At 31.7% G+C, this 12271-nt stretch overlaps 1 protein-coding gene across 2 annotated transcripts in view; it reads left to right on the forward strand.

Annotated features, from left to right (window-relative positions):
- The window catches only part of LOC118190275 (uncharacterized), a 126725-nt gene that overhangs the window by 29951 nt on the left and 84503 nt on the right, over positions 1-12271 (forward strand). For both annotated transcript variants that reach the window (XM_035360973.2, XM_035360975.2), the window contains 3 exons: positions 1897-1941; positions 7300-7387; positions 8451-8480. In XM_035360973.2, the coding sequence (XP_035216864.1) occupies positions 1897-1941; positions 7300-7387; positions 8451-8480 (163 nt within the window). The remainder of the gene's footprint in view (positions 1-1896; positions 1942-7299; positions 7388-8450; positions 8481-12271) is intronic.

Genomic DNA, 12271 nt, shown 5'->3' on the forward strand with positions numbered 1-12271 from the left:
AAAGGTGACTTAAGTAGAATTCTGCTTTACTTTAGGTTGAAAGCAATGTAATTTCCATAAGCTTAAATATTAGGGTGCCCCCCAAAATGACATTGCATTTTTCACTGTAGGCATGTGTGAATACTTTTAGACATGCCTTCAATATGTTGTACAGTCAAAAGTCTTTACTCCGGACTCGTCGGGACTTCGGCGATTCCAGATTATCGGTTTTTCCGGATTATAGATCATCAGTTTAAATCTGGTAAGGTGGCATGCAGAAATTATAAAATTAAAAATATGAAACGTAATTTATAAAATAAAAAGCAATTATGATCTAAAGGGTATCAAAATTTACAAAAAACAAAAAAAAAAGCTTAATATTTATTTGTTTACTTTATTAAACATTTCTTTCAATGCACGCATGCGTAAAGCATACATTACGCATAGTCGGAATTAGAAAATTGCAACCAGAAAACTATTTGATGTTTATTTGTGATATTTATAATGACAATGCTATTACAAATTGTTGGCACTGAAACTGTTGACCATCTATCAGTATTAGTTTCATGAGATGGAATTTGCTTGCAATACCAAAATTTTCAAATAGATTTAGGAGAAATACTACTGAAGCTGTAATGATATACTACAGCAACAACATATGTCCAATGAATTGAACATGGAGTGCTTGAAGAGAGATGTATTCTGCCCAGTTTGTTTTTCTGAATGTCCTAGTTGAGCTCAACTATTTGCTTTATGTTTGGATGTTAGCAGCAGTCACCTGGTATATAGCACTCAGTTCTGGAAAACAGGTGCTTCATAACTATTTCATGCAACAAGAAGCAAGAAACTGAGAGAAATGGATGTTGAGTAATGTAAGTGGAATGTGATAGTTCTTCAAAATACACCACTACGTTTGCTTCACAAGATCATCTGTAAAGATCGATGGCTGCATGCTTTGTTTCTGATTATGCACATTTTGTCAACCTTTTAAAAATTTCCTGCATTAGTGATGCACCACCTGTTTGTTCTAGCCTGTGCATCATACAGAACTGATGATGTGCATTCAAAAACATAACTACAGACTGAACTTGGCTGTAGGCGGGAATTGGAATAAGAGCTACAGCCACTAAGTAACCAATTGGGAAATGCCAATCTACTGCTGTGTTGGAAGCCTGTCCCGCACGTGCACTGTATTTCTGAAAATGCATGCGTGCCATCTGTGGATATGAAGAAAACTTACTTTCTGCATCCTCATGATGTATTTCTATATATTGTTACTTTTATTTAAAGTTGTCAAGTAGTTAAGTTAACATGAAAATGGCAGAAAAGAACTGCTCTTTAAATTTATTACTACGTATGTGTTTAAAAGCATTATTTTTGTGAAAGTTGGTTTATGATGAGAAAAGTGCAGAATTATCTGTTAATTGTACCAGATCTTAGAAAATAGATAATATAACATGTAAAGAAAAGTTAGTCTCCCCCCTCTCTAAAAAATATCTACCCATAAATACTTTGTTTGTAGGGAAATTTAATCTCACTACCTCTAAGTAAAAATGTGATTTTTGCAAAAAAAAGAATAAAACATTTACTAATTTTTATATTCTGTAAAAAATTGAGAAAAATTCGAGTTGAAATCTCATCATGTTACAAACACTTAAATCAGTAATTTATATGTGCATTATTACTTGAAATTATTTGGAATACTAAATCTCTTAGAGGACATAGTTGAGATTGTATTCTGTAGGAATCTTTCGTGTCATAAAACTTACAAATACTTAGTGTCAATAAATAATTTTTAATGATCTGTAAATAATATTCTTTTTTTTATCTTACTTTGTAATTACATATACTTTTGTTTTTATCTACATTCAGTTTATGTAGTAACATTTTAAATTATTGAATGACTCTCTTTTTTAGGTAATGGAACTAGTGGGGAATCTATTTATGGAGGCCAATTTAAAGGTACATTTTATTCATATTTGTATTTGTCATAAGTATATTTCATTTCTTCATGTTGCTGTTTTTTTCCTTATATCGTTACACAAGTTGATATTTAAATTTCAGAATATTGAATGAAATTAGTATTCCCCCCTCAGAAAACAAGCATTTTTGTACATCCTTCCCCCAAAAGGCCAGAAAACAATTCGCACAATGGTGCATTAATTTATTCATCTATTTGTATATATTTCTGCAGTGTGTATATTTTAAAGTTTTGTGTTATTTTGATGCCTTAGATTAATGTTATTGAATTTCATGCAATTAAACCTAGTTTTAATGACTGCTACTTTACCTGGTAATACTATACCTGGCGCATCAAAGAGAGGATCAGTCAGTTCCATAATATGAATATGTGGAAAATGTACAGCTTTTGAATTTTCAACAGGAAGTGAAGCTGTTAATTTGTTTTAAATGAAAGCTATCAGTGTGAGCTGAGATTTTTTTGTCACATTTTGAAGCTCTGAAGGCTTTATGTCATTTTTCATGATTCCAACTTGTTAAACCTGAAATACAAAATTTAGCTTTTTTACTAGAATTATGTTCAGCAGACTTTGGTTATGTCTGTTCCATGTGACTTTAAGTCCAGCAATGCTCTCTCTTATTTGTTAAGTCTGACCATATGAAGTCTGACTCTGCAGAATTAATTCAAATATTTGCATTTGTTTGTGTACTGTTTCAGCTGGTTTATCGTTGGAGAGAAGAGGCTTGTAAATGTAAATGTTCTGGTTCAAAAATAGCAATCATAGGTATACAACTATTATTGTTATTTTTGTGACTTGAATGATGTCTCAGTTTACAAAAAGTGACATACAAATGAAGAACTGTGTTCAGGATTAGAATAGTTTTTTTGTAAATAATATATCCATAATTTATTTTTAAGAACAAATTGCTTTCCTAAGCATTAATTTTTTTTGAATTTGACGCATTTCAAAAGCAGTTAAATTCCCACGCAACTAATACATTTTAATCGTTATTAGAAACAAATGTAGGATTTGTTTGTGTATTAATGATGAGTGCAATATCTCAAAAAAAGTTTTTAGATACATATTTATATGCTTATGTTTATTGTGCTAAGTAATTCATATGCAAACCAAAAATATCTTACAGAGAGTCTTAAAGTTCTGTAATTTGTCTGTGATAAGCAGTAAAAAAATTACTTACTAGCCCATGTATTATATTGGTTTTTAAAAGATTCTGAGGACATTCTATACGGTTTTGAGACAAGATGAGGTAATTTTTTATTGATAAATTAAACTCAGTTCTATTTAAAGTCTTCAAAATAAAGGAAATTGCATCTCTGAAGTCATAGTTCTCATCAGTTATTTATTGTATATTATTTAACCATTACAACAAAACTAGTTATAAAGATAACTTAGAATATAATGCTGTTTTTTGATAGCATAAGTTTGTTTTAACTGTGTAGCCTATTATTTATCACTATATAATTTATTATCTACTTACTGGATGCTAAAATAGTTTATGTATAGAAGTTACATGTTTATTACCAGTTATTTATAAGCTGTTTGAGGAGAGGTTTACTGTTTCAGTTACAATAAAAGAAAAGTGAGAATACTTTTATACTTTTTGTACATAATTTATTTGATGCATTTTGAATTATATCAGTGACATGGTAATTGGTTCTGTGTAATGTGTATATTGTATTTACATATAGACAAGCATTTTTAAGCATTAATCTCTTCGTTTCAAAAGAAAATTATTTGCATAATTAAGCTTTTTTTAAGCATAAATTTAAGCAAAGATTCATTTTTATGTTATCAAAGTCTGGCATGGGGAAAAAAAAAAAAAAAAAAAAAAAAAAAAAGTTCTGGTATTAAATGCAGTACTGATTGAGATAGCACAATCAGCTCAGGATCAGTTTGCGTACTACATACGTAATATTTTAAAAGGCCAATCTTAGGTATTTGTGTAAACTTTACAAAGTCAGCTCTTATTTAAAATTTTAGTGAGTAGTTTTATATTTTTATGTTTAGACCACAAGTGGTTGGTCTCTGTATCCCGAAATACGGGATCACCTGTAATATTGTCGAAAACAAAGGCTAAAATTAACCCTTCCTGCTTGTGTTGTCCATTCCACACCTATTTGAACATAGCTTGAGTAAGCTCCCTGTTCTCATTCAGGACACATCATGTTCCCAAAACAGATTAAAAGGAATACAAGTCCTGATAAAGCTATGCGAGTATATGGAAACTGAGCACGCGTCTTTGCTATAGTATTGCAGTTCACAATGGTTTTTGCATAACAGCGTCCTGTCTTGCACGCTTTAACTGCATCAAGAATTCACACTTTTCTGCAAGACGAAGGTCTTTTCCCCCTTCCCTATTGGAGGCACTTGCCTGTACCAGCATTGGCCATTACTAAGGTCAGAAGTGGTGGCCATTTTATTGTAGATGATCTAATAGGCAGCCACCGTTACCTCCTATGAAGGGACAGTGAATTCCATCCATACCTTCTCAAGATTTGAAGCTGCGCCCTTTGGTATCAGCCAGGCTCCCCTAACCACTAAATCGTCTGGGCGGCTGTGAAGGTTGTGTGATCGCTATGTATTTTGTTGAACCAGACTTTTTTGTTGACATTACCATATTAGGTCGGTATTTTTGACAAAGTAAAGGTCTTGAATCTGTCACTACAGGGCAATGTATGTGCACCTTGAAACTTGTAGAAAAGATTTCAGCATTTAGGAAAAAAATTGCTGCTGTGGATAAAAAATTTAATGACGTTGGTGCTCAGCATTATTTTTCTACATTGTACCAATACACAACTTCTAATAAAGGCATTATTCTATAGGAATTGCTGTCCCTTCTTTTGGAACACCTTTCAAAGCTTACTGACAGATTCACAAAATACTTTGCAGAAGATAATGTAAGGAAATTTATGTTGGTCAAAAAAAGATCCTTTAGCCTTTTTATTAGCATAAAAACAGTAAGAAAGGATTTGTAAAGTATACATGCAAACTTGATATTTTATAACAAAGAAAATCGGATGAGGGTGTAATCTGTAGCTTCTATGTTTGTTGTAAGAAAATATTTTTTAAAAGGTGCATTTATGTATGCCAAAGAAGACACATCCTATTTTCTGTGTTCTTTAAGACTGAAAATTTAAAGAGAAGTGTAGAACCCTTTAGTTTTTATCTTTTGAACAACTTGAGTCAAAATTTTGTAGACTTGCGCAGTTAGTCTTTATGTGCTTTGCCTAAATTAAATAGTTTATATATTAATACTATGGACCTGTGATATTGAGAGTTTTTTGTAAGAATTCATTTTAATTTGTTAGAAATTGCAGGTTTGTAAAATATTTCATTAAGATTTCAAATTGTCTGACTTATATGAGGAATAAACTTAAATGAAATAAATTATGGTACTGTTGTAAATTTTTGTAAATATTTCAGTTTGGTTATATTTTGGGTTGATGTATTGTTAAATGATATGCATTTTTTATTTATTTGTTTCATTTTATCTCGTAATTTTAGTTTGTATTTTTTTTTTTGTTGAATTTAAAGCCATGTATTGTGGTTATAATTGTTTATTTCATACGTAGAGCTGTAGATCTTATGACTCTGAATGATTTACTTTAATTTACCTGATCTTAGTCTTTTACTTTGTACAAGGAAGTAAAAACAAAAGTGAAAAATTCAGTTTTCAAGTTGCACATGTTTGGGTAGAGGATTATATTAAGATTTAATGGCTAGATGCCATCATTTTCCCATAATACGAGGAATATATGTACATACATATAGATTCTTCATTATTAAATAATTGAGAGAGCCATTTTCTATCTGCTGACTTAGTGTGGTTTTTGACTTAGTCTAATTTTTAGTCAGCTCATAGAATGCAACAATATTATTAAATTTAAAGTAATTTTTAATGGTTTTTCTATCATTCTAGTAAATCAAACAATAAGATTTCCTGTGCTAACTTTTTTATAATTATTACATTTTTTTATAGTAGTTATTTTGCTTGTAAGTATTTTTAAGTTTATAGTAAAAGTCTGATTATATGGCATTCAGCTAATCAGAAGTATCAAATAGCTGGGTATTTTATTTAAAAAAAAAAAAAAAAAACACAAATGAAAGTATTGTAGAAACCTAACTGTATGACATTCAGCTAACCAGAAAGCTTAAATAACTGGGATATTTTTTTTAAAAAAAATTAACCTAAAGTTGTACCCGTAAAAAGAATTTTAAAGCAAGTATAGGGACTACTACTTGGCTTCCTGCATATAACATGTAAAATGTGAAAGGCAGTTACACAGCCTTTTTTCAGGAGGTGTTGTTGCCCTCCACATTCTCTTGCATTCATTTTACTATTCCAATAATTTGCACTTAGAAATGGACACTCCTTACAGGCATCTTTCATACTGAACCATTTTCAACACTTAAAAATCTTTTGCTCAATGATGAAATTTATCAACAATAACAGATGAGACTGACATCACATACAATCATAAGATCACTGTGGTACTTTTTTTTTAAACCTGCATAATTCTGATTAAGCACGTTTAGTTTTGTAAAGAAAGACAAAACATACCCAAGTAGCACGGCACATTGCAATATGTTGTCTTTAAGACGCCCATATGTCCGCGAAACTCTACTGTTTTGCAACCGTTGCAAGGATGTCTTTGCAGATGAGGTTTTTATCGCACAGACGTCGTTATTGCGTCTTTCTTAGGTTATATTTCGGTTGTGAAAGCATCGTATCACGGCATCTTAACGACTCATAATTACTCGCAGAATTCGACCTTTTTGCAGCAGTTGTGAAAACGTTAAGGTATTTATCCTGCCTTCCTAGCGTGCCTTCGTGGCGTAGGCTATATTTTTAACTTGTAACCTGTTGATAATTAAATAAAAAGAGTCTGTTCCTTCAGGCTTTGGTATGGATGATGCAAGTTTGCTGAGATGTCCCAGCTTTCATAGTTGACAGGATTTTTATAATCAGTTAAGATGTTTTATATTTTTAAGGCCTGCAAAAATATATCTGCTTTTATGTGTAAAAGCTTTTTTTTTTAAACCATAATCTAACATAATTTTAAGTGTAGACTTTTGATAACAAATAAAGTGATTGTTTCTATAATATTTTAGACCAAAATTTCTTCTGTTCATTTGGCTTAGTCGAGTGAAGAAAAACCATAATTCAAGAATTGCTACCTTGAATTATGGTTTTCTTCACTCAACCATGCAGAATTTTCATGTATCAGGCATTCGATATTTCAATATTTTTTATGACTCTACATAATTATTTCAATTTTTAACATTTTAATATTAAATATGTAATTAGCATTTATTTTATATATATTTTTTATTTCAGATGAAAATTTCGAACTTCCACATGATAAACCATTTTTATTGTCCATGTCAAACAGAGGAAAGGATTCAAATGGGTCTCAATTTTTCATGTAAGATGATTTTACATTTCATTTTAAATAGGTGGCCATTTTTTGTGTGACATTTGTAACATTTTAGTTTTGGGAAAAAGATGGAATTCAGAAATTATTTTAAATACTGTAATGTTCATGTGAATATTATGCATTAAAATCTGTTTTTTAGAATTAATCCATCTGAAACATTGAAATAAGACCTAATAGTAGAATGTTATGATTGCTTAAATCATAAACAAAAAAGTCTGTTAAACATTGCATTTTGTTTAAAGCATTAATTGAAAAGGTATTCTTGTATATGTATAGTATTTATAAATATGTCTAGTATGAAATGTTTTTGATAGCACATATTACAAATATTTTTATAATCCCTTAAAAATTCTCATTTTATTTATTTATTGATGCAGAGATTGCACAAAAAACTGGTTATGATAAATATCGTTAATAAACATTTTTAAATTTCTGGATTGAGAAGTGATGCAGTAGTAAAAAGATTATATTATTAATATATTAGTTTTATATGTAGACTTTATAAAACATTAGTTTTATACAAAGAATTGCAATATTCAGATCTAATTATAGCCTTTTGAAATGTTATTCAAATTATGATGTATTACATGAGAAGTATTTTCCTAGTGCAAGATTTGTTATTATTTCTAAAAGACTGACTGATTTGTCTAAGTTTTTATATCACAAAAGTAATTTTTATAATGCTTAAAAAATTCTTATTTATTTATTGAAGATTTGTTAACTCTTTCTGGAAGACTCACTGATATGTCGAGGCCTTTAATACTTTTAAAATACACCTTTTGTGCTTCAGATTAAATTTGGAGATTCATTTTGACATTATTTTAAATGGAAATTTAATGAAAAAGCTTTGAACCTTCTTTGTATGTTTAACTTTTTAATTCTTAGCCCATATGTAATGATATTGAAGAATAATTAATTGTGTAAAAGTGACTATTCTTTATAAAATATTTTAGGTAATGAAAATTTGTATATAATTTATATATATATATATATATATATACAATTATATTTTATATGTATAATATTAATAACTTATTTTATTTCTTTGCAGAACTACTCAGCCTGCTCCTCATCTAAATGGGTAAATAAATTCACTTTAATTTTCTGTTGTTTAGGTTACTTAGCTTTCAGTCATGATAAATGGTGTTAAATAATATTTAAAATTGTTTTGCTATATCACAATGATATACAAGAGCTGGCTAAAAAGTAATGACAAAATGCCAATAACTCTGAAAATATTACCATAGTAATAAATACAATCTGATAGTGTAATAAATATTATAAATAATCTGTATAATCAACCTATAAATAATCTGTTAGTGTACAAAATATTGCCACAGTAATATATACAATCTATTAGTATAACTGCGTGCAATGTGTCCATCACCTTCTTCCAAATTACTAGAATGTGTCATACACTATCACCATATCCATCATTTCTGTTAATGTCTTGCAGTGATCATCCTGCAACATTCCTCCTCTCTTCTGTTGTAATGGATTCTTTGCAATAACCCCCCCCCATTTTGCTGAAGAGAACACAGTCATATGAACTCAAAGCAGTATGGGGGGTATTCTGGTAGTTCCTGTCATCACTATTGCTTGCTTGCACATCACTATTGCGCTTGCATTATGACACCATACATTATTATAGATTATCATAGATGATAATGAAATTTGGCACCAAGAAGTTCTGTTTTTTTTTTTTTTTTTTTTTTTTTTTTTTTTGAGTATAACAAATAAGCTTTGAAGCACTTGAAGAACAAATCCTTGACATTGTGATTGTGATATCACTAGCAACAGGTGAAGGAATGAATGTGCTTGTAGCTAGGTAATGCTGTATAATTTGGAAAGATTACTGGTTAAACTGATATTGTCATGAACAATCTTAATTGAGTGTGTTTCCTTTAACATTACTGAATATAAGATGTGATGGTGGTAGTGGATTTTATGGCACAAAATTTGAAAGGATTTGAATGCAAGATGTTTACTAAGTTTCTTTTAATCGTTCTTGCAGATATAGTGCAATTTTGTGCACTGTGACCTTATGCAACTTCAATTTTTCTGCAAAGACATTTGTCCGGCTTTGTAAACATTTACTTCACCTATTATTATCTCATAGTGCAACTGAATGAAGTACAATTATTACTGCTCACTGTGTACCTTCATTTGACTGTTTGCGGCATAGTACCATGTAATGGAACATCTGTCTTGACATAACAATATTGCCATTACTTTTTATCAAAGCCTTTAAGTAGTTAAGTGTGAAAAAAATAAGATTTTCTATTTATGCAGGTTGTACATAAGCAAACAGATGCTATCTATTCTTATGCATAACATAATTTGAAATTTAGAAAATTATGAAGCTTTCCAAAATACACTCATGTCCATAAATTAAGGAAAATGCAAAATCAGGCAAAGGAAGACTTAGAAGCAAAACAGATTTGACTTATTTGTAAAGCTTATTTATTAAACAAAAGGTAAAGAGCAAAAAAAGATGCTATATGTTTGATATTATTAAAAAAATTAGCGACTTTTTCTTCCTGGAGCAAATTGCAAAAAAAAAAAAAAAAAAAAAACCTATTTACAAAAAACCAATATTACATTGTTGGTATGATTGTTAATACATCGTATGTCTCCCAGATGATGCAATACAGTCTGTACAACGCCTAGGCATGCTGAGTATCAAATTATCGATCTAATCTTGGGGGATATTACACCACTCAAAAAGCAATGCTCTCTTAAGTTCCGGTAGACATGTAGGAGGAGGTTGACGAGCTGCAACTCGTCGGCCAAGCATGTCCCACACGTGCTCTACTGTATTTAAGTCCGGTGAGAATGCTGGCCAGTCCATATGGGTGATATCCTCCGATTGAAGGCATTCGCTTACGATGTTTGCACAGTGAGGACGGGGGTTGTCATCCATAAACACACGGCCAAGCATGTGCCACACGTGCTCTACTGGATTTAAGTCCGGTGAGAATGCTGGCCAGTCCATACGGGTGATATCCTCCGATTGAAGGCATTCGCTTACGATGTTTGCACAGTGAGGACGGGGGTTGTCATCCATAAACACAAATTGTGCGCCCATAGCCCCCCGAAACAAATGTACATGTTGTTCCAGAATGACGTCCCACTGATTTGGCTTGTCATTTAAGCATGCAATTGCATGTCCAATTTGAACATGCAGGTCAGTTCTGGAACGCAGAATAATTCCACCCCAAACGAGCACTCCTGCACCACCGTAACGGTGTCGTTCAATGATGTTTTCTTCTTGACTTCAATGATGTTTTCTTGTGGTAACAGGTACCTGGAGCTCTCCATGTGAAAGTCCGGCGAGCATCAGAATATAAACTAAAACCTGGGCTAGTCGGAAAACATCACACAAGCCCATTGTTGCGGTGTCCACAATGCATGCTCTCTACTCCAGGCTAACCACAGGCGACAGTGAGTTGCAGTATGTGGAACGCATCTGACAGTCTACGAGCATATAGACCAATCTGCCCTAAGCGTCTGTACACGGTCTGCCTTGAAATTGTCGTACCAGTGGTTGAAGAGAGCTGACGAGACAGGTCTGAGACTGTGTTCCGCCTGTTTCTTTTGGCAGTAACTGCCAAATACCGGCCTCATTCAGCATTGTAACTCTGGGGCGACCTGTGCTGTAACGTCTACTCACATTACCATCATCTTGGATTCGTTGCCAAAGCCTGGAGATGACACTGTGGGCAATTCCAAGTTTGTCTGATACTTCCAGTAGGGTACACCCACATCCCAGACGGCCGATAATTCTACCACGTAAAAAATCATCCAAATGCGCCCTTTGTGTCATAACTATTCGGTTATTGCACTGAAATGCTTATAAAGCGCCTGCGAACAATTTTACTTCTTTGCCTGTATTCCTTATATATCACTCTCTTACACTCTCGTCATTATGACGTAGCATCGGTGTCATCTGGTTACTTCCGGAAATTTGCATATGATTTTTGAAGATGTGTGTAGTGATTTTACAGGTGATATATTTATTTTAGAGTTCGATTTCCGCGTGACTCCGAATTATCCTTAATTTATGGACATGAGTGTAGAATTTAGGTCTTTAATCAAATTAATCGCCTTAAAATATTTTCATTACAAAATGGAATTAAAAGAAATTTAATTTTTGTGTTCGCATATTTCACGATACACATGTACATATGTAGAGTAAATAGTTTAGAAAGATTTATTATAGCATGCAACTTTTCTTTTTATCTAAAATTTCATTTTATGATTTCTTTGTTTTGTACACATTCAGAAATAGCTGTTTATTAGAAATAGAATTTTAAGATTGTTCAAAATAAAGGTGGCTATACAATTTATGTTTGTAAATTTTGATCCTAGATCAGTTGCAGAGTTTCTTACGTGTCTGAAACGTCCAGTACTGATGCTAGTAACAAGAAGCAAATAATGAAAATGGAAATTTACTATGGCATTCTACAAAATATTCACTTCCACCATCTATATGCTTTAGTGCCTGATTGTACAGTCAAAAGGTCTAATCCGGAATCATCGGGACTTCGGCAATTCCAGATTATAGTTTTTCCTGGATTATAGATCATCAGTTTAAATCTGGTAAGATGGCATGCAGAAATTATAAAGTTAAAAATACGAAACCGTAATTTATGAAAAAAAAGAGCAATTATGATATAAAGGGTATCAAAATTTACAAAAAAAAAAAAAAAAAAAAAAAGGGGGGGGCTTAATATATATTTGTTTACTTTGTTAAATGTTTCTTTCAACGTGCGCATGCGTAAAGCATACATTACACATAGTCGAAATTAGAAAATTGCAACCAGAAAACTATTTGATGTGTATTTGTGATGTTTATAATGAAGAGGAAAT

Source organism: Stegodyphus dumicola, chromosome 5 (genome assembly GCF_044657685.1).
Source record: "Stegodyphus dumicola isolate Sdum_Otavi_A_Nest chromosome 5, ASM4465768v1".
In the NCBI taxonomy this organism is placed as follows: Eukaryota; Metazoa; Arthropoda; class Arachnida; order Araneae; family Eresidae; genus Stegodyphus; species Stegodyphus dumicola.